Source organism: Sebastes fasciatus, chromosome 7, assembly GCF_043250625.1.
Source record: "Sebastes fasciatus isolate fSebFas1 chromosome 7, fSebFas1.pri, whole genome shotgun sequence".
Lineage (NCBI taxonomy): Eukaryota > Metazoa > Chordata > Actinopteri > Perciformes > Sebastidae > Sebastes > Sebastes fasciatus.
In genome coordinates this window covers 28048647-28072672 of record NC_133801.1, presented here as the reverse complement: position 1 = coordinate 28072672, position 24026 = coordinate 28048647, and the positions used below count along the sequence as shown (strand labels likewise).

The following is a 24026-nucleotide window of genomic DNA, read 5'->3' as shown; positions in this document are numbered from 1 at the left end:
ATCACACACAAGTGTGCATAGAGGGTTTGCTCCTAAAGTTCTTTACTACATCTGTCTCCACATAACCCACCTCTCACTCACGCCGTATCTTTGTCTCTCTCTGCACAGACTCTGTCTCTGCACCGTCTCTCGCTCCGTCTTTAGTGCTGCTCTCTGGCTCGGCACCGGATTGCACTCTCGGCTGCCACTCAGAGCCAAGTCGTCCGTATGGTCCTGAACATCCCGTGTGATAGACACCCTCTGTCCTTCTGTCAACACCCCTTGCCTCTCTCTGCCTCTCTCTGCCTCTCTCTCTCTCTGCCTCTCTCTCTCTGCCTCTCTCTCTCTCTCTCTCTCTCTCTCTCTCTCTCTCTCTCTCTCTCTCTCTCTCTCTCTCTCTCTCTTTCTTTCTCATATATGCAGACTCACTTTCTCTCTCTCTGGCTGGCTGTCTAGTTTGCTGCAGCTTTTCCTGCTGCATGATAAATCTGATGCTAAATTTAGAGGCCGTTTTTCTTGAGCAGTGAGGGATTACTGGCAGAGCAGGAGAGAGAATGACAAAGGGACAGAGAAAGGAGCAGCAGCAGGCTGAATCACTCACTCGCCCAGGCCCGCTAAGAGCTCCTACAGCGGGGCAGTTAAGCATAACAATTGTGCATTTTGCGATAAAAGCAACACATTTTGCACAGATGTAGGTTTAAATGTTATGAAAAGATATAAATATCGAGGCACTGCCAATTTGGCCCCCTGGGAGCTGTGGCCAAATAGGCGCTAAATATTCCTAAATGTTGCAGAAAACTGATTTTATGACTCGTGATGATTTCCAGGGTGTGTTCAAGCTGATCAGATGTCAGAAAATCACAGACATGTTTTTTTTTTCCCTTTTTATTTTTGAACGCTTATAACCTGAGAAAAACATGAAAATCAAATGAAAGGAGCATGATCACTATGAAGTCAAACTTTACCCCCTCGTCTTTATGATAGAATGATAACCAATACACCGTTAGAACGGCAATATCTTCATCTTTCCATCGGCGTATTTATCTTTTCATTAGCAGTACAATTGACAAAGATATTGTCGGATACATTTCATGATCGCCAGTAACCTCTAATCACAGTTAATACTGAACTTTGGTAGAACTTGGTAGGGTTGTATCGCTAACTAGCCGTGATATATGTCCAACTAAAGGAGAAAATAATCAATTGCTCCCGTGAGCGGATTACATTTTGTTTTGCGTTTTTTCTCCCTGCTAACAAAACAGGTCACTAAGGTTGCTTTTATGCATAACCCGTTTGGTTCGTTTAAAACAAACTCAGGTCTGTTTGTTCAGTTACGGTTTGTTTGGGCTAGTGTAAAGCTCATTCAAATTCTGGTGCAGGCCAAACAAGCGAACTCTGGTCCACCTGAGAAGGTATGGGTCTCGGTGCTGTTCTGTTTCTGGTGTGAAAGCAAGCGAACCAACCACCAGCAGATATGTGAGCACGATTTCAAAAGCTAAACTACTAATAAATCTATCTGTTGATGGTGAAATCTGTTCAGGAAGAGAGCTTATTGATCTGTATTTGGTCATGTATAGAAGCACTTCAGTACAGATATTTTCCCTGACTAATAGGTCAAAAGCTGTTAAAGCTGCTGTGCTTGTATCTGACCGTGTGTACTTTGTCAGTTCATTAGCTTTATATTAAAAAGTGCGTGACAGCGATCCCACTATAGGCCATTTCTTGCTCTGTCTCTGTGTTTCATTTAGATCAGCACTCTGCTGGCTTATAGTCTCTAAAATGTATTCAGATAGAAAAAAACAAATGTCAATGACCTCTGCAAATGTCTTGTTCTGTCTAACCAACAGCCAAACATCTAATCCACACATTGGAGAAACTGCAGTCAGAAAATAATTACGATTTTAAGGATTGACCAAAAAACAGAAAGGGAGGTTTCAAGTGCATCTTCATCAGGAATGGAGTTTGCTCAGTTTTGCTCAGTCTTTTTTTTTGCCCTAGCTTTACCTTTCAGGCCACATACAGACCTCTGACTGCTGCAAATCGGTTGATCTAAATTCTGATATAATCCATCATTTCATTCGGCCAAATGTAATGATTGGACGGGCTACCTATCTTCCTGTCTGCCTGTCTGTGCGCACTCTGCAGTTTTCCACAAGCTGCTAACTTAACAGCTATGAGTAATAACAATAGCCATACTCGCCGTTCACGTTCATTTTATGTTTATTTTCGTATTGACAATGATGGGGGAGCGGCTTTGGAGGGAGACCTGAAGCGATGGACTGTCAGTGTTGCTGACTTGGCGACTTTCTCTCTAGATTTAGGCATTTTTTGAGCTAGTTAACAGCTTGTACTTTCATTGGAAGAGAGTTGGAAACACTGGGTTCCATTTTTCGGTGGATCATTTTAAAAAATCTAGTGCACTCTTGCTAGTTTCTCAAGATCATCCACCCTGCCTTTAACTCCGTTAATCACAGAAGATGAGCTGGTATCACGATGTGTCACACTCAGCTCAGTTGATGACACTGATTGATTGAACAGGTCTTACAGGTCGTACAATCGCGTCACGGTAATCAATCAGAGCCATGCGTCACAGCACAGAGGAAGAAACAGAGTGTGGTACAGTCAGAAAATATTGGAAACAATCAGTCACAGTCAGATGCCAATGTGTGCAGAGGAATAAATGACCCATGCTCTATAGATGGTATGATGTCAATATACTATCAAACGATCATTTTCACTGTTGCTGTGAACCGTGCGCGGCTCGCAGTAAAAATAGGTGAGACCTCAAATCTCTAGAAGAGACGCATGGGCCACAGCGTGGCTGCTCTAACATTGTTAACATGGACGACGAAATTAAAAACAACAGGTTCTGCAGCCACCGGGCGCTGCTGACGTAAGTTCAGGCAGGCCACAAAGTCGAGATCAGCTTACATCACAGCTAATCAGCTGATAACAGCTGATCTCAAGCCAGCCCGATCAGCTGATGAATCAGCTGATTGAATGTCTTTGCTGCTGCTCTCCCTGCGTTGGGCTCTGAAGGGCAGCGAGGTGTGCTCTCCTTGCCTAAAGGCTTTCCAGGTATATGCACGTAGAAGAGCAGGGAGGTCCCAGAACAGAGCCATACTGCAAAATGAAATAAAAGTTTTCTTTTACTAAAGAGAGTCCTGACAGAAGTATTTTAGACACCAATATCAGTTTAAGTGTATGCAATATTTAGAATTTTTTTTTCCCCCAGTAATGATATAATTTGAGGTACTGTAATGATCATTTGACTGAGCAGGACACACAGCAGATAATAAAGCCAGTTTCATTATTATGATTATGTCCGGTGTGCTTACTCCTAACAGGTGACTGTGTTCAGAGCAGTCCTCTCTCTCTCTCTAGCATTTCTCTCACACTTTAAGTTCACAGATGTAATAATGTGTTTCTGAGCACTGGGATTCTGTGGCCAGACCTGCTCTGCCTCAGTCTGACAGCCCCACACCCCCCTCCATTCGTCAAATAGCCTCCTGCTATAACCCACTCAATCACCATCGTTTTTACTTCCAGTAACAAATACTGTTGAGTGTCATTACTTAGCGTCGAAGATGAATAGTGCAATTACCATCCGCATGCAACAAACACTTAAGAAGGCTTTAAGTAAATCAACTGAGGGGCTCTTAGGACCGCCTCGGTGGGGATTTACACAATCTGATTGGTCTGCTCTGGATGAATGCAGTGTTATTGTTTGCTTCTGTCTCTTAGTGGACAAACATCTACTATGAACCTGATCCATAAATTGACTTTGATCTCACATCAACGTTAACGATATGTATGTGTATGTTTCCTATAGAGGGTCTCCTCACCTCAGTGTCTGCTTATGTTGCTCATATTTTGTGTTACTGGGGGAATTTCCCCCATTTTTTCCCCTTTGCATGCATTGCATGCCTGTCAATCTCCCTGTTACCTGATTGACATTTCCTCAAGATCCTTCTATGACCTGAGTTATGTTTTCAGTGTGAGTCACATTCAGCCCTTCCAACATCATTTTGGAAACTGAAGTCTTGTCAAAACATGACTATAAAGACAAATATCTTGCGAATTGCACATTTACAAACAATAAGCTGTTGTCTCCACATCAAGCCACAGTACTGTCTTGTCCAATGTGTATAGTTTTAGTTAATACGGCCATTTCGCCGGCAACTGGATTTTACATTCTCATTACCGTAATTCCTAGACCGTTTGTGCAATTAGAAACTAAAAAATTAGGGACTAAGTTCCTGGGTAAGTATAGAGTCTGGCCTTTCTGCCCATATACAGGTTATTACGGTAGGAAAGTCCACACACAGGCAAGGGTGCGTTCTGCTGCGTCACACCAACACACACAGCGCATACAGATAGCAGGAAGAGGACGGCACAAGCGGACATTTTCAGCAGAATATTTGTGCTTCGACACAATGTGTCAAAGTGTCTCGACAATTATGTGGCAAATGAGCATATTTCTGAGAGCATTATGTCAAGGAAATCATCGAGAGTGAGAAAACCTCCCAAAAGGTTCGTTGAACATGACAGTCACGACTGTGACCACGACGAAGGAGCGAGTTAATCTGAACCGAGTACGTAGTAAATGTTGTACAAGCTACTACGCTAATACGTTTTTGTAAATATACAGTGGATATTGACTTCACTGAAACCATAAGTTTCAATTTCATTGCAATATTACTTTTCAATAGCATGTGCAACATTACTTTTCATTTTTAATATCGTGCAATATTTACTTTTCAAAACTTTTCAATATCATTGCCAAAATTACTTTCAACATCATGTACACTATTACTTTTGTTATTCTACTAAGCTCTGGTGTTATATTTATGACTTTATTGTTTTTATTCTTAGGCTGTTGTCATTTTGGGGAGCAACATCTGGCGCAAGAATTTTCTTTTAGATGAATAAAATTCAATTTTATTTCATCTTATCTTATGCCTCTATTACTTTTAGGATGCCTTCTGCTGAAGAGCCATCCACATATTCAGTACCAGAGAGCAGTAGTCGCATTCGATGCCGGGGTCGGGGTCGTGGAGGTGCTGGGGATGCCTCTCAAAGCCCGTCACCAAGTCATCCAACTACAAGTGAATGGAAAACAGAGGGAGACCGAGATGTAGTCCCTCGACCACCAAGGCTTACCCCGAAACGAAACCCCAGTGTTAAACCCCCTCTCAATGTTGGAAAACCATCACCAGGTGAAATTTTCTGTCATTTTTTGGGGGATTCGGAAGTCCTCAAAGTCTCAAACACAAACAAGAATGTGGAGAAAGAGAAGAAATTCACCTGGAAAGACATAACCCTACAAGAACTGCAAACATACCTTGGCTTGTTGCTGTACATGGCAGTGATGGACTTCCCAAAGACTTCTGGAGGAGAAAAACAATTTGTCATGTGGCCTTTGCCTCCACTGTTGTGCCCAGAGATCGGTTCCTGGCAATTTCTGCCAATTTTCACATCAGTGATCCATCAGAAGATGCAGAAAATGACCAAAAAGGGCACAGAGGACTTTGACTGTCTCCACCAGGTAAAAGTTATCCTAGACATTATTAAGCGCTGCATTGTACCATCTACCATTCCAAAGCCACACATTTCAGTTGATGAGAGGATGGTTGCTACCATTGCCAGGTTGGCTATCGTGGCCAAGCCCACCAAGTCGGGGGCTAAAATTTTCGGACTTGCTGATGTAAACGGCTGCACCGTGGACTACAAGCTGTACACAGGGAAGTCAAAGTTTGAATCAGGGAAGGGGCTGTCCTATCACGTGGGACGTACAGGCAGGGAAAGTTAGTGTTCCATCCACACAGGAAAATGCTTTGGATAAAAGGTCACCAAGAGTCTTGATTCGCTGGATTAGGGATAGTGAACTTTTATTTGTAAAGTGGATGGACACCATAGAAGTGTCCGTTTTTACCACCATCCATCCTGTGTACAGAAGACAGATGATGGACAACATCAGAGGATCCATGTCCCCAGCTTTGGTGGAATACAATAATTACATGGGAAGAGTGGACACATCAGATAAAATGGTAGGTACCAATTCAGTCCATCGCAGAAACAAAATGGTACATTACTGTTTTCCAGCATTTTCTGGACATTGCTGTGACAGTTAGATAATTCACAAAGAATCATGTGCCAGCCAGCAACAGAAGCACATAAGTCGCCTGGACTTCCAGGAACAACTCTCTGCATATAGCTCCTAGGAGTTTCATTGGATTGCAGGCCCGAGGAGACCACCAGTCATGACCACTTCCCCGTTGCCACAAACCATGTCGGACAGGACAAATCACGGAGAGCCAACATGGGACGACGACAGTGCACTCTCGGCAAAAAGGAGTACTCCCTGGAAATGCGAGGAGTGTAATGTGGGCCTGTGTCTGCAGCTAGAGAGGAACTGCTACAGAGAGTACCACAAAGGCCAAAAAACGCCTGGACATCTTAGGGAAAACAGGCCAAAGACTCACAAACTTTCTTGGACAGATGTGTGACACTTAAAATGTCAATCTTGACATGTGTAACATGTACATCGGTATAATCGGCCTATCAGCAAATAAGATGACATTCGCCGATGGCAGTGGCCGGTGTTTATCTGTTGTGTTGCACTGGCTAAATGTTGGGTTGGTTATTCGCGGTTGGTCTCGGACAACAGTAACCAACTGCTGATTCGGAGAAGAAGCCACAGGCTGGACAGGACTCTGGCATGACGGCGGGATCCGTTTCAGTCCATCGAGGGGTGACGCAGCGCCCGGTACATTACAGTGGGACAATCCTTCCTGCCATGCAGCCCGTGCAGCAGTCCCCCATACCGGGCTACCGCGTGAGCAGAGTGCAGCAGCACGTCGGGGCTGTCGCATTGTAATCCCGCGGCTCCGCTGTGGGTCTGTCCAGCTGGGACAGCTGAGGCAATGAGGCCTGAAGCTGCACAAGCAGAGCGAGGCTCTCCATCCGTGGCGTTCTGCCGCTACTAGTCCATGGTTAAAAGATTGTAGATGGTGTTGTACTCTCAGACGAATAAAAAAATAAAAATGCTAAAATGGGTCGTCAACTATACTTAGGTGGCCGTTAATATATGGGCGGCCCGCCCATGTAAATGTGGGGGACACTAATTATGTTTCTAATTGCTTTTAAATTGACATTTAATTTATGTTTCACAAAACCATTTTTTTTTGGCTATATGTACTGAAGCATTCTTTTCATTGAGTAGGTAACTTTAGGCTATAGCAGCTGAAAAGGCTTTTGAAGCAGTTATTTGAAAAAAAGGAGAATATTTTTCATGTGAAAGAAGGTTACATTATAGGTTGTTTCATAAATTTGTATGATTGAATGTGTGCTCATTGTGAGACAGTGTAATGAACTACTTAATGAATTTAAAACAGCTCAGTTATTTTTTTATAATTTTTGTTTCCCTGGCTCAAAAGGGTAATAAAACAAAAATAAACAAAAACATCAGGTCAATTTGTTATTTTAGACATCGGTATCGGCCCAGAACTTTGCAATCGGTGCATCCCTAGTACATTTAGTCTGTGTGCAATCGCAGCTCCTACTTTACTAAAACCATGTAAAATCCAATTATTTTGTGTTATTACACACTAATAACACACAGCAATGTTAAATAACTGCCAGATATTGAAAGCTGAAGTAATCCTGGAACAAAAGCACATACTCAAAGTACATTTTCTGAAATCACAGCCATTTCACATCCAAAACTACAAAATAAATCATCCAGGTGGCCTGTTTGAGGCTTAGGTGTGAAAGGGTTATACATAATATGATGGTCTGCTGCTTGCATGTTTGAATCTTTCATTAATATTTCATTATTCATTATGTACAACTTATTGACTTTTACTGAGGTCAGTGCGTGTTGCTGGTGTTTTCTCCAGAGTCATTTTAAACACCCTGCAGAGCAGTGTGTGTTTAATTCTGTTGTTGGTTGAAGCGAGAAAGCAGAAAACAGCGGTGGGTCCGCCAGGCAAAGCGGAGCAAGACATGGCTAAAGCTGCGTGCAAACTCAGTCATGAAAAGTTATTGCATTGCGGTAACGTGCAGTCAAGCCGGTTGCCACTCGCATCTCCGTGATCAAATCGGCTGATGCTACGCAAACGTTTTTGCTGTATCAATTTAGATATTTTCCAAAGTAAAAGTCCCTAGAAGTGTATAATTCAACTTTTTCCCTTGGTCTAGTGTTAAAATCCTAATATCAAATCGCAATACTTTGGGAATATAAGCATATCATCCCAGCCCTAGCAATTACGTATACTGTCCAAAACACCAAATGTCTGATTGTCTTTTAATGGCTTCATTTGACACTTGTATGGCTTTGTTTGGCCTGCCAGTTTTGCGTCCTCTAAAAGCCCAGCGAGGACAAGCAAGGTGTTGTTTTTTTTTTTATCTATCTCAAGAGCTCTATAATGAGCCTCAGTAAGAGGAGGCTGGAAGACAGAGTGAGGATCTGCAGCATTTTACCTCTGCTAGCTGTGCTCTCTGTCTCCATCAAAGACACAAAAGCAATTAAAGTCATAAGCACCAAGAGGAGGGGATGGCAGTGATAGGTATTACCCACAGCCCCGGGGCTCGTATAAGAGTAAATGTCAAGTCCCTGCAGTGGATTGTTGGGGTTATGGCTATGGGTTGCTATGGTACTCCCTCCCAAACTCTGGCTCTGTCGTCAGTGTTTCACTGACTCTCATCTGTCTTTGTGTCTCAAGAAACATTTATCTGCAGATAATTAGAAATTTCCTCTTTCTTCGCTCGCATGAGTGTAATAGAAAACATGCAGAAGGTTTGCAGCTGATTGTGAAGTGGTTAGGATTAGGATAAGACTCTTGTTTAATGTATCACCATCAAAAAGTTGTGAAAAACGAACTTGGCTGCTATATCTTCTTGCCTGGGAAACAGACAAATCTGCAAGCTTATGTTTTATTTGCATCTGGTCCCCTTCCCCCATTTGTACAGAATTCCAGCAATTTGAAATCTGATGGGCCAATCACAACCGGTTATCTAATATGAGGCATGTTTGAGACAATGACTGTAAAGAAGAGCGCCTTCCAGGCATTTTTCGAAAAACAAACAAAATTGATGCTAATGAGACAGTTGGCATCCGAGCCCCCTGTTATTCTAAATGTGACACAGTTAATTAGCAGAAGTTTAACCGTTTAACACCACTTTACAAGGAGCTTACCTCTGTAATACTTCTTATTCTGGTCTGACTTGGAGTTTTTTCGGATCTCTCTGCGTCTTTGAAGGGGAAGTCTCCCGATTCCGTTTATCTGCTGTTTTTGATCCTGATGCTTCTTCATTCAGATCGGCCTGTTTTTCTTCTTCTTCCCATCTTCTAAAAAACTGGTAAACCCCATTTGATCTGTGAAAGTAAGCTGTTACATTTGTGATGACACATTCTTAAAAAAATTTGGGGACATCTTTGTCAAAGTCAATCCGAGATTATGTCAATCAAAAATGGTTTTGCCCTTTTCTGGTGTTTCAAATATTTTAGTAGAGTGAATAAAATCATGGGTGGCACATTGTTCCCCACGGCAAGAGGGTTGCAGGTTAAAACCCGGCTTGGGGCCCTTTTGTGTGGAGTTTGCATGTTCTCCCTGTGTTAGCGTGGGTTTTCTCCGGATTCTCTAATTGTTGACTCTAAGTTGCCCGTAGGTGTGAATGTGAGCATCAATGGTCGTCTGTCTCTATGTGTCAGCCCTCTGATAGTCTGGCGACCTGTCCAGGGTGTACCCCGCCTTCGGCCAATGTCAGCTGTCAGATCGGCTCCAGCCGATCCAGGATGGATGGATGAAGTAAAATCATCTTTTATCTTCAAATTCTGATGGCAAAAAACGGCAACACACTTTCATAATGATGCTACGCCATCACAGTTCATCTCTGCACGCTGTAGTCTGTTTATATTGTCTATCGCTCAGCGCTCGGTCACATGTTTCGTTGCTCTAATCGGTTGTAGGTAAGACGTATTAAATTACAATTGGCAAGATATTAAGATTTCAACATAACAGCTTTTAAAACAGGTAGAAAAATCACAAAATGATATGTTTCAGGGTCATATAACATAATCCAGTCTTATAGAAATAATAAGATCAAATAAACATTTTGTGGATTTGATTTTTTTTTTCTGTCATTCCGAAAAAACTATGTATTTGTGCATGCAGAGAGGCAACAACCTCCTCTTCTTACCTCTCTGGTGTTTACTTTCTCCTCCTCTCCTCCGTCATCTGATAACAGGTCTGTCACTTGTCTGACTGAGGTGGAGATGAAAACAACCTTTTTTTCCTGGCTGTTCTCTTCAACCTACTGGACACCTGTTTAACCTCAGCATGATACTGACCAGACCTCCCCACAGCTCATACTTGATTTCACGTGGCTTGGGTTCGCCTCATGGGTCTTGTCAACAGGAAAGGGAGGGTTGAAGCTTCTTGGCTATCAGAATAGCTGTCCTCAATATGCTTCAAATATCTTAAGCCAACAGTATTTTTACCTGTCCCAAGTGGCCACACTTGAAAGCAGGAAGTTGTCATGGGTAAAAGTGATCAGTAGTTGGCAGTAATGCACCACTTAGTAGTCTACCACCACCACCACCAGCACAGCACCAGCAAAGATGGTGATCATATCTTTGAGCAGGGAATTAAACCTGCAGTAGGCAGCATTTTTTTGTCATCACTGGGCAAAAAATCCATAATAACCTTTCAGCATATTGTAATTCAAGTGTTCTTAGAGATCATTAGACTTCTGCACCTCCTCATGGCTCTGTTTTCAGGCTTTAAAAAAATCAAACCCGTGAAGTGAGACTTTGGCCGATCACAGGTCATTTCAGAGAGAGAGCGTTCCTATTGAGAGTTCATATTGGCTGTGCTCGGTGCTTGGTATTTCCTCAACTGATCTCAACACGGGTCACAAACTTTCTCATTTTACAGCTAAACAGTACACTACAAGATGTTTCTGAAAACATTTGAGGCGAGAAATAGGCATTACAGTAACAGAATATTGATTCATATTTGATCAGCGCTGCCAAGTTTGATCGTGTGATCGGAGTTCGCGACTGATTGACAGCCGGCTCTCGGAGACGGCAAGGCTCCAGCTCGGCTCTGATTGGTTGTTTTCCTCCGGTCTGTGAAATCTTGCAGATGCCGTTAGGAGCACCGGAGGACACAGAGGAACATGATTTTTTTCAGATTACCTGTCTCATGCACTACTGTCAGGATATAGTGACCGTTTTATAAAAATAACATTTTCTATTAATTATATTTGCCCCATTCCTACCGACTGCTGCTTTAACTCTTGGGAACACATATATGTGTTTCACAGTATCTAATGGTATGGTATCAGATATCAGGTGGTCGGATTTGGGGTACAGATCATAACCTCCCACCCTCCCCCATATAGGACCACTTGTTATCATGTGACCAAAGCTCCATACGTGGGTCACTTGAGAACACTCCCTTTGCTGAAATAGTAGTTGTGTAATAAATGACAAAGGGTGCTTGAGAGAGAGGGTGAAACCCCGCCTACTTTTACACCTCCATACACCTGGCCAATCGTTAAATAAAGTGGGCGTGATGTCAATTTGTCTGTTTTGGAATGTTACATATACAGTATTGTAACGACACTGTAAAATGCTGCCCCCCCAAATTCCACCCTTGGTAAAACAGTTTCAGATGCTGTTAGATTATCTGACAAACTTCACTTCATCTGAAGCACAATAAAGCCTGAAGTCACCTTTTAGCCGAGGCAGGAGAGAAATGGCTGAGGCCGATACCTTTCTTCAGTTTGTATTCCACAGTGTGAATCATACCCAGTCCATACAAAACACAAACATGAGAAATTGTGCGCTTGTCATCTGTTGCAGCTCTATTATCGTTAAACACAAACTCATTCAGATTGCCTCTTTTAGCTCTTATTGCTTTGGCTCATAATAATTAGACTGGCATCCCCAATTTTTTTCTCTCCACCCTCCGTTATGTCATGATCATCATCCCAGCAGTGTATAAAGACTTTCCCGCTGTGTTTACCAGGGATTGTCTGCTTTCGCTCTCTGTCTGTTTCACTGTCAGGATTTATTGGTAAGACAAAGAGCGGTGTGGTTGACAGCCTCATGACTTATTCAGTAAGTCTTCCTTCTATATTTATATATTTTGTCAGAGCATTACCTTTGCTTTGGAAGGATGTTGACAGTTGAAAACTGAACACACTGGAGTGAATCTAACAACAGCAGGCGTTTAACTCCCACCGATATACTGTATGTTTTTGTTATTATCTGTCCAATTACAGCACTCGTGACCTTTTTTCTTCCTTCAGTTTGATGCTCTCCTCCATTTGCATCTGTCGAAGTCACATATATTTCGATGTTTGATTGACAGTCCTGTACTGAGAGACAGAGTTAGCCACGAGTTGGCCATTATTCAGGGAATAATTGAGCTTGGACCCTTTTCTATTGGCACATTTGGTGTGTATATTTGAAAATAAATGAATGTCTCTATTCCCCAACCCTGACAGGGATTTCTGCAGGCAGTCCCTCTGTGGATCCACCACTTTTATCACTGTGAAGAGAAGAGCTTCATGCAGAATTAATGGGATTCTAAGTCTTTGTTGTAATTCACTGAACGAGGAAACACTTATTGTATAGTACTTTCTTGCCACACAGTGCTGAAAAGCGTTTGTAAACCCCTTATCTGATAATCAAACTGAATAGAGTGCTGCAGGAATGAGTCCTACAACCCAAAAATGAATTAGCGTGTTTGCACTTCCGTTTCTCTCGTCTCGAAGTCAATGGGTTTTTATGCCTCTGCGCCGGCTATAGTCATGGCCGGAGGCATTATGTTTTCGGGTTGTCTGTCCGCCTATCAGTCCGACCCATTCTCGTAGACGCAATATCTCAGGAAAGGCTCGAGGGAATGTCTTCAAATTTGGTACAAGCATCCACTTGGAGTAAAGGATGAACTGATTCGATTTTGGTGGTCAAAAGTCAAGGTCACTGTGACCTTACATCCATCCCGTTCTCGTGATATCTCAGGAACGCCTTGAGGGAATTTCTTCAAATTTGGCACAAACTTCCACATGGACTCAGGGATGAACTGATTAGATTTTGGTAAGGTCAAGGATTTGTCTTTTACCCCATCTTACTCTGCTGTCGGTCACACATTTGATTTATTTATTTTATTCTACTTGCCTTCTTCTCCACTTTCTTCAGCTTAGGGAGAAATAAGGTGCGTTTGTTTTGATGCAACAGGCATGTTCGCCAATACAAACATTACATCAATGTTGTCACATAAAAACCAAGGCCTGCATCGACGTCAAGATCGCTTTTGGAATTAATCATGCAGCTCTATTACTAATATTTATGGTGAAGAATTGTTGCCGTAATACCTTTTTTATGTCTCATGTAAAGCAATTTGAATTGCCTCGTTGTTTGACTTGACTTTCCTTGCTTTAGGATGATCGTGGACATTCTTAAGCGTTTGAAGTATTTGTAATTCCAAGAGTTTCCCCCCCTGGGTTGTCTATCCCTCTGGCTGACAGGAAAATCTAGAATAATACCTGATGAGCTCAAAAACACTGTGTTACCCTCTGGGATAGTCTGGATTGTTTTGCTGCAGGATGAAGCACACATTGATAAGCATCCTTGTATTGGGGTGACTCATCTAATGAACAATCTTAATTAGATCTCCCTCACTGCCTGCATGAAGAAGGATATGAAAAAAGAGTTGCCACTCCTTTTAGTTATTACAAACCCTGTTCCTCCCCAGGCTGCTGCTCACATCAGTCACATCCTCCTGTTTGGTTCATCTGGTAATAAAACTTCCAGACCATCTAAAAAGAAAGGCACAATAGTGAAATTACTGTGAAATGTACTTTTAAAACCCCTTATTCTATCTCAATTAAATGAGGAATAAGGATACTCATGTGGGAAAAGTCAGTGCACTTCGAGTCACACCCTGTGCATTATCCATGTATTATGGTTTGCTTGTAGCCTTAATGTTGTTAGGCTAGCTAGTTGTGGGAAAGCTGATTCAGTATTCCCAGTATTCTTCTTCTTCTTCTATTTTTTCCGTAAATCTTTTGAACTACTTCTGCATACTTTCAGCTACAGAAACCATTCAAATATCAAAATATTCAGCTCTTTAAGGACAAGGCTGGAGGCGAGGGCAATGCCATCTACTATGTCATTAGATAATTTGTTTTGGAGGTGTTCGAGGGCCAGGAACAATAACTTCAGTTTTGTCTGAGTTTAACATCAAGAAACTGCAGGTCATCCAGGTTTTTATGTCCTTAAGGTGACTTTGTTCACTTGGAACAAGGTTTTCAAAGAACACCCTGAATCTCAAAGTATTTAGTTTGATTAATATTGTGTTTTAAACCATTATTATCTTGTAAATGAATGTTTGTGGAATATACATAGTACATGCTGGTCTCTTTAATATTGTACAAGAGTGAATAATGCCAACCTCTGCTATGAAAGAACTACGAAATCCTTTAACCTTTACCATCTATTGATATGGTGATTTATGGTTATAGTTATTAATTTAATTAAGTAATTAATCAGAGTTCCAAATTGAGAGTTTAGTAATGAGACTTATTTCTATGCGACTATATTAATTTGCTGTCATTTCGTCTTTATTCAAAGAGTGTTGCCCCGAGGATGATTTAATTTACATTAAATCATATTTTTCAACAATTATTTTGCTAATTATGAATTACTTTTGATAGCCATTTTAATGTATTTTTGAGCATATGTACCAATATAATTTGGTTAATATAAATTTTTATTGATATTAATAATTATCTTTCATATTTTCTAATAACTAGACCAGCTCCTATCTGCGTCCCCAACAATCCTCGAGGGAATCACAACTAGCCGTCAGCATTCTCAGTCCAGAAGCCGCTGCAGCGATTCTGTGCCGCCTGTTAAAATAAAACCGTTCTTTTCTCTTCAGAGATTTTCTCTTCTTGTGTTAATGTAAATGTCAGTTAACATTTCATCCCCCTGTGGTTGCATTGTCTTCATTCATTAGTATTCCATCTTCAGACCGTCCTCCTCGGCTCCTAGCGCTGAGAGGCCGCCTTTATGTGCTTTGGCTCAGCTGTATGCCATACATGTGCCCAATCTCTGCAGACCTGTGCATTATCATCGGGGGACAGATAGCCATAACGTGGTGTGGTGGTGGTCGCGGCTGGGCTCAGTCTGCCTCTTTGCCCAATGACAAACCGCCTTTTCTTCCAGCGTCTGCTGATGCTCTGAGGAAATGGCCCACCTGTTCCCCTCCTACTGTAGTCTGCCTTTTATCAGCACCTCACAGCCTGAGCAGCCAGCATTTGAGGTGTGTGGGTGGATGTGTCGGTGGGGGAGTGTCTTTCACGGACAGGCATGGCAGCTGACATTCTCAGAGAAGCATGGGAAGGCGTTAGCACAGGACACACTGGGATGGAGTCGAAGAGAGGGGAATGAATGATGGAGTTCGGTCATAATAGAAGTTGACAGAGGCCAAAACGGCAGCATCAGCAGGAGGAAGACTAACCGCTCCCCCGCCGCCTCTCCTCTCTCACCCAATCTCCTCTCCTACCTGCAGAGCTTCTCGTCTCAGCAGAAAAAAAAAAAAACGTCTCTCCATCACTGCCTGATGTTATTCCCACTTCTCCACCTGCCTCCTGGGAACACCTTTTTTTGGTATTCACGGACCCACTGAGGGAATTTAATGTCTCAAGATTGTAAAAGATGCATCAACGCCTGCTTGTGCAAACAGCATGTTAGTGTCTTTAAATACAAGCTCTGACAAGTAGCTGATTTCTCTAACTTAGAGCAAATAGGATAGGAAATACTGTAGACATCCCAACAAACACATAGTTGGATCTACATACAGAACAAACAATAGAAAAATGTATACAGTAAAAAAAAACAGTGAATCAACAAGTGTTTCTCAGTGGTCCGTCTCACGCACATCGGTTTTATGCACAAAACTACAGTGATTGTGTATTGGACTATTACTGCTGTGACCTAAACTCAATACTGTGCCTGAACACATCCTGTGTATAGACACAGATGAGCACTGATGCGGCTGCTCTGCTAACGTTGCTGCTGATGCTACGCCTCCATTGTTAGTCTGTGATCAGATTGAAATCAAAATATTACCAGTTTTGAGATGTTTGGCTTCCTTCATGGAATGAAATTAAAGGGGTCAGAAACTGTATTTGTTTGTTTTGGAACGCAAAGTACCAAAACAAATGTACACAAAGTGTAGTGTAGTTTTTTTTGTCCAGAAATGACACTAGTAAACCTGCTGCAATATGGAGAACTTTAATTCATTTCCTCACCTCACTTTACACACTGATATCTCTCCAGTTGGGTGTTTATTGTAGCTGAAGTTATGATAGTGGCTATCATCATCATTAATATGAATGGTGTCTGGCTCCAGCACTGGTATTAACTACCAAATGAGCTAATGGTGTTTCTCATCAGTGAAATATGACACGCCTAATGCCTTGCAGAAGCCAAGACAGACAGTGAAATAGAACAGGTGTGATATCCACTTCCATACATTAACATCTATAGGTTGGTGGTTCGATCCCCGACCTTACTGTCCGTATGTTGAAGTGTCCTTGAGCGTGACACTGAACCCCAAGTTGCTCCCCGGTTGCTTTACAGCAGCCCTCTGCTCCTAAAATGCTTAGTTTGGGTTAAATGCAGAGGTCAAATGTCATTTATGTACCTGTATCACTCACTCATCACTCATCTTCAACTGCTTATCCGGGGTCGGGTCGCAGGGGAAACAGCTCCAGCAGGGGACCCCAAACTTCCCTTTCCCGGGCCACATTAACCAGCTCTGACTGGGGATCCCGAGGCGTTCCCAGGCCAGTGTGTACCTGTATGTTCAATTCAATTCAATTTATTTTTATTAAAGTGTCAAATCACAACAGAAGTTATCTCGAGACGCTTTTCATATAGAGCAGGCATAGACCGTACTGCTATAACTTAGAGACCCAACAAGAGATCCCCCATGAGCATGCATTGTTATGCGACAGTTGTAAGGAAAAAACTCCCCTTTAGCGGGCAGAAACCTTGGGCAGAACCACGCTCTGGGTGGGCGGCCATCTGCCTCGACCGGTTGGGTTTTGAGAGAGGGAGAGAGAAGAGGGTATGTATGTATGTATATGATGACTCTAATAAAGTTTAAGTTCCATACTGCCCTGACCAAATGGCTATTAGCAATGCCTGGATTTACTTTGCTGCAACATTTTACTCAATTGTTTACTGCTATTCAACTTTTCTTTTCATCGTCCAACACATGCAGGCTAGAACATTTTGTTCATGTTTTATTGCTCACTTGTTTTCTCTAAATGCCGTAGTCTCAGAAGTCTTCACAGATTCCCCGGTTCTAAGTAACTCAGACCTGACCTTAGACACTAGCTGGGCCATGTCCAACTTATATTTAGTGTAATGGGGTCGGATATGGTCCCTTTGATTTGGTGTGTGTGTGTGTGTCATGTGATTAATACCCAAGTGAATCCAAGTGGACTCTTTCAGCCCTGATCATGTGGTGTGTCATCATCGATGCCAGTGTTGCTGTTTTCTCTTCGACTGTCCTTTTATTATTTTCATTATTATTATTATTATTTATTTTTTTAATGTACATATCCATTATGATAAATTAGCAATAGCTATAAACTCTCTGCGCAGCACATCAGTCTCATGCTCTGTATTGGAACTACATTAAATCGGATTGTCCCTATCAAATAAAATAAATACCAAAACAGTACTATTTTCATACCTTTCTCTTCTAAGCATCAACATGTATTTTCTACATCTCTTTTATTTTCATTTGACAATAAAAAGACAATTTGTATTTGATTTTGTCTTAAAACAAACAGACCTTAAGCTGAACAGGAGAGTACATGTGATGGAAGTGCTACTTTACGGAGCGTTGATGCTGACAAATGCTGCTGCCGTGTCTAGTGTCTGTAAATGGCGAAGCATCTGTGGTATAATATTCAGTAATGTGATGTTGCTAACCTCCTTCGTTCTCTTTCTCTGTCTTTTCCTCCCTCCAGATGATCACAAGAACAAAGAAAATATTTGTTGGAGGATTATCGGCCAACACAGCAGTTGAAGATGTGAAGCAATATTTTGAACAGTTTGGCAAGGTAAGACCATGCTGGAAGATGTTTTCTCCTCTGGGCTGCTCTCTGTTTGTGTGAGGCGTCTTTTGAGGTTTCACGTGCTCCTGTATTCTGTTCTTGTGAGGGATTTCCTGGTGCTGTTGTGGCAACACTGTGTAAACTCCAGTCTGATGAGATGGGTATAGAGGATATTATGTCATCTAGCTGTCCAGAGTCAGATGAGAAGAAGCATATCAGTTCAACCTATCCTCACGCAATGGTTCATACGATATCTTACGAAAAGTTATTGTTATTTTTGCGCATATTCCTACGAATGGCAAGCAAGACGAGTGATCTGTGCACCTGTGCAAGCCCTTGCAGTGTTTAGGCAACAAAAAATACTTGGTTAGGTTTATGAAATGATTGTGGTTTGGGTTAAACTAACTACAGAGTGGGTGCCACTAAAATACAGATTTTTCGTGACAAATAAGTCAAGGTTGACTTTTGGTTTAACATGGGTCATGAACAGCGGCTTCCCGGGTGAAAGTCCTGTCCCGGCTCACGATCATGTGGATTGCATACAAATTGATTACGTGGCTTATAAATGAATTATAGTAGGTATAGCTACAAACCGTGTATGAGAACAACCTGATCAGTTTCATCTCTGTGTGTCCAGTGCAGAGAGATCCAAGACATGTTCGGTTTAGCCTAGCACAAATAATCCATCCAAAAAAAGAGAATCCTAAGGGTTCAATCCAGTCTAACACATTGTGGTTTGGCAAGGAGATCAGTTTGTTGTTCTGGGCTGATATTCAGTTCCCTGAGGCTGTCTACTGTCTGTTTGTGTGTGTGTGTGTGTGTGTGTGTATGTGTATACTTGTTAGTGTGTGTGTTTGGCTGAAGAGGAGATGCACTGACAGGGCAACCCATTCTCAGTCCCAACTTTTCAAATACCGTCCATTTGGTATGCCGGATCAGACTCCGATGCCGAGGGGTGCCGGGCACCCTTTGGCAACAGTATGTGACGAACTGGGCTTTAAACTAACTCCAATGTAAACCCATTAATAGCGTGAGAGTCCATTCAGGGCGGGCAGGAGGGGTGGTGGATGGTGTTTGTGTCCCACGTGAAACTATAAGTAAAGTTGACTTGTCTTGTCACGTGACTCACTTGTCAGTCCCGCGAGTTGTTAGTCAGTGAAGTTAACATCAACCATGACCGTTTCTTAACCCTACCTATTGTGTTGTGAAAACGGAAGATTATCTTGAAAGGACACTTTGCATGTTACGAGCGCATTTTAACGCAAGAGGGGTACCCCGTGTGTCGGTCTCCGATACCAAGGAGCATTGACCAAGCAGATGTATTTTCTGAATGTAAGCCTATATTTGGAGTTTTTGGGAAAACTGGCATGGCCATTTTCAAAGGGGTCCCTCGAGCTCTGACCTCAAGATATGTGAATGACAATGGGTTCTATGGGTACCCAGGAGTCTCCCCTTTACATATATGCCCACTATATGATAATTGCATGCAGTTTCGGGCAAAAACCATGCAGCTATTGGAATGCAGTATAAATGTGTTATTTCCTCCTATTCTAAAAAATATGTGTTTGAATATTTCTGCATACTGGGGTCTTGGAATTACATAAATATATAGGTATGACTGTAAAGCTGAGGCTCTTGTGCATCCAATGAACCCAATTGTATTAATGTGTGATGATACTTATCCCCATAGTCTGCTGTCTGCTGTGTCCAGTATGTTTGTGGTGTAGACAATCCCGCTGTAGACTGTAGAGGGTTATATGGGCCAAGATTCTTGGCCGCTGCCTGGTACATTGAGTCATGTTGACCAGTGTGAGCTGTGTTAAATTGGGCTTAAACTGGGGCAAGGTTTAGCAGTTATCTGCCTGAGACTGCTGCCCACCCAGCGCCTTGCTTCTGCAGTGCCATGCCAACAGATCCCTGGGGTGTCACACTCCATTTTCACTGGCAGCACGAGCAAGAGCTCCCTGGTTTTGATGTGACACAGAAACACTCACATGTTCATAAAGGTTGATATTTCTATCTCTTTATTTTAGGCACTCTTCACATTCAGCATTTGCATTATTGGAACACATACTTTTGGAGGGTTGGGTTGTGAGATTTTCTGTGTGTTTCTGCCTCCACAGCTGTCTAGGTGCACAAGGGAAACTTTGGCAGAAGTGTGCTTCTGTGTATCCGAGCACACTTCTGCCTCCCCATCACACCTTATTCTCTCTGACAAAAGGCCCTAATGGTTCAGTATTTTAATGTCTGCTCAGAGCAAGTGAAGACAAAAAATCCTGCTTGCCATCTGCCGCAGCTGCAGATGCTCCTCTCTTTTAGTGAGCCGAACAGATTCACCGGCGAGTGTTTTAATTTCATGTCGGCGTCGGGAGACCCTCTACCGGAACAAATTATTCCAAATTATGACAGAGAGCCTCTCGAGAGCCTGCTCTGTTCCCTCTGGGGAGTACAGCGCCTGGATTAACCTTTGTGTAGAGTCAGCCTTGGAAATGTGTGCGTGTGTGTGTGTGTATGTAACACACATGTGGACAGGAGAAGGTGATTAGAGGAGAGTGTGACCTCTGTTTATTCCCATACAGCCCTAATCCAGCTCACAGAGTCTGCTGTGAACATCCTGTAGGAAAAAAAAAACGGTAACAGAGTATTAACTTTAATGTACACCATGATGTAATGTGCTCAGCGTATATATAAAACGAAAGTTACGAATGTAACTACGGTTCTATGAATCCTGAGGCAGAGGCAGTGCTTCAACACTGAATATCTTCGTCTCGCGCAAGCGCAGGTCGAGTATTAATATCAACAAAGTCACGTGTGACCTTGGATGACCCTTAGGTATAAGTTCCGGTGTCGTGAGTTTATACTCAACATAGGTCAAGTGCAAATATTGATGAGGATTGGGAGGTGCCAGCACTCACTGTTTCCAGTACCTAACATTTAGGATGATATGATTAAATTGGTGGCAACCATATTTTTATACTGTAATTACAACATTTAATGAAAGATTGTCGCAAGGTGAGGTGCAGGAGAGCAAGGTGAAAAGTCACGAAGAGAAATCATCACACTGGCAGGTAAGTATGCTTGAAAAATAAGGCAGACTTTTATTTTCAGTCTGTAAAATTCCATCAAACAAAGGAAAAACACATGGAGGTAAAAACCCTCTGCATTCTGTTATACAGCTCACCACATGCCTGGTGCTGCTCTTTTTACCACTCTCCTTCCCCCCCCAAAAACTCTGCTTTCACACATGGTCATATAACCTAACAGCCGCCCTTCCAGTTCAAACTGGCCTATCAGGCGAGTACTGCCATCAGCTCAGACTGGAGACACCTGCAGTGAGAACCTGGGAAATCATAGCACACCTGATTACACTTGGAGCCACTCAGTCCCTGTCAGTCAATTAACCCCTTCACTACACACATAAGAAAAACAAAGATAACTGTGATCAACCCCACTTGGCTTTACCAAACAGTTAGTGAGGGAGTTGTTGCTTCCTCACAAAGATATTAGCCCTAATTTCAGCTGCTATTCAGAGATTTATCTGTGCGCATGTATAAAAGGAGTATGTGCTTAAAGACGAGCTGTTTCTGATTCTGGGTTTGAATTGAAATTCAATCATATCACATTACATTGTGGTCTTGAGGGATTTTTGACCTCATTGAAGGAAAGATCACGGAGTCACCAAAATCATTAGCAGTCATCCTCTGTGAATAAGACCCCCATTACTTATTATTTAAAGGGAGTCTGTGGAAATATTAACTGTTGGTGCTGCCATCTTAAGGGTAGGAACGCCAGCTTAATTACATTCATTTCATGGAGCTCATCATCTGTGTCAAAATGATTACTTTTATTTTGCACATGCGCAGTTGTACATCTCTCGTCACGACATGACGTCAGTGTAAGAGCACACCTCAACAGCATCTTAGTCTATAAGATAACACTCCCACTTGCTCTTATAACAAGTCATACTCAACATAACTTTATCAAATACACAACTTGTGCACAGTAAATATTTCACAACAGTCTGGCAGTTCATATTCCAAACATATAACTCACAAACCATTTCAATTTTGAACTTTGTTACAGGCTTAGTCAAAACATCTGCAACCATGTCTGCTGTTGGACATCATTTATGAAATGATACCTGATGTCCACATGTTTAAATCTCTGGCGACATACTGTTTTTTCTTTTTGATAGGGCAATTGCACCTTGGTTATCTTAAAATATTTTTACTGGTGCTCCCCTCCATCTCCAAATACGTGATAAACTATTGCAAACCCATACCGTTAGTGGCGTGGTCTTTGTTAGTGAAATGATGGTTATTATTAAGTGTTACTGTTTTTTTCTCCAAATCCTGCTTGGTCACAGTCGCCCCAATTAAAATGTATAAAACACATTAACTCTCCTCTTTCACAGGTGCAGAGCTAATTTAAACATTGAAATCGAGGGGTGAAATGCTATTTTGTATACTCTGGGTCAATAAGTGCTCCAGTAATCCACTTCATACCACTGAATCCTAATTGGTACTTGCAGGTAGCATGCTGTGATGCCACTGTGCCTCATGTTTCACTAATTGTCCCTTTTCATATGAGCAGAGCTGTCATGTTTAAGAGGGTATAACTACAACTAAATACCACCTCCACTTCTGCTCTGGCCGTGATAACTGAACACAACGAAGCTGTGCACTGCGGTTGTTTAATTATGTTGAAAAATGTCCCATGCAGATGTGTCACATTGAGATTGAATAATGTGGCAATGGGCATCCTGTTTCTGCCATTGTTTGTTAGCGACATATTCTCAAAGTCACACCACTCATACAAAATAATGCAGATAGCCTCAGTTTCACAGACGTGTCTGGCACTGAGCTGTCTCAATGAGACTACCTCCTTGATACAAAGGAAACACACTGAACTATTCTTGGCAACAGGTGCTTTGATTTGACTTATTTTGTCTTCAAAACTAACCAACGACTACAATTTCCTGCTGTCAGTCTTGCCTCAATGCTGCAGTCACATTCATCTGGACAAACACTCAGTGTCTCTGAAATGCCTTGCCCCTATCATTCGGTATGTCTCGGCAATAATTACTATCAGCCCCTAGATTGTCTGGGTCAGTTATGCAATAAGATCAGTTTTAAAAACTGACACCTAGCTGCTGCTGCTGAAGGGCAACTTCACCCCAAAGCTCACAGAAAACAGGAAGCGCTTGGTGTAATGGATTCTTGAGCTGGGTTTGTCCTTTGACCTTTGCTTGCTCCATTATGTACGTCAGCATATCGCAATTGACGGTGGCCCAACCATCTCCCTTCAGTTTTAAGGATGATGTGTGTGTTTGCTGCAGGCACATCTTTTTATGAGCCCAGTAATGACATTAGTACTCTGCTCTGAATGAATCATTTTATAGAATCATTTATCTGCAAGACAGCGCAATGCTCATTCACAATCATTTGCTTCTGGGCCACTTTTAATATGCAGGTTTTCAACTCATGTTTCCACTCACTCTTGATTTACCAGCAAAATAAAACCATGCTCATATACACTCAGGTTTTTGGCAAATTATGTTTTATTTCTTGATGTAATTCAAATTGTCTTCATGGTCTCATCCCGCTGTATGCTTATAGTGTATGTTATTTAAGTATCCTCCAGTGTATCAAAGCTGTGTGAACTACGCAAAACCATTTTAATTGTTTTTCTGCTTTATGACTCTCCCTCCTCAAAGGCTTACAGATGTAGGATTGATATCTTTCTTTGCCGCAAAACAGTTTTAAATTGTAATTCAAAATAGTTGAACATCTCGTGTTGGCTGAGGCTTTGTATTATTCTGAAAGGCAAGCGGATGAATAACAGTTTCCTCTCTTTCTCCTATACACAATCACTCCTCTTGACAGCACTACCCA

At 42.1% G+C, this 24026-nt stretch overlaps 1 protein-coding gene across 6 annotated transcripts in view; it reads left to right on the top strand.

Moving 5' to 3' along the window:
* LOC141770502 (RNA-binding protein Musashi homolog 2-like) overlaps positions 1 to 24026 on the top strand; it is a 76206-nt gene that overhangs the window by 8096 nt on the left and 44084 nt on the right. For all 6 annotated transcript variants that reach the window (XM_074640074.1, XM_074640070.1, XM_074640069.1 and 3 more), the window contains one exon: positions 18046 to 18138. In XM_074640074.1, coding sequence (XP_074496175.1) covers positions 18046 to 18138 — 93 coding nt within the window. The remainder of the gene's footprint in view (positions 1 to 18045; positions 18139 to 24026) is intronic.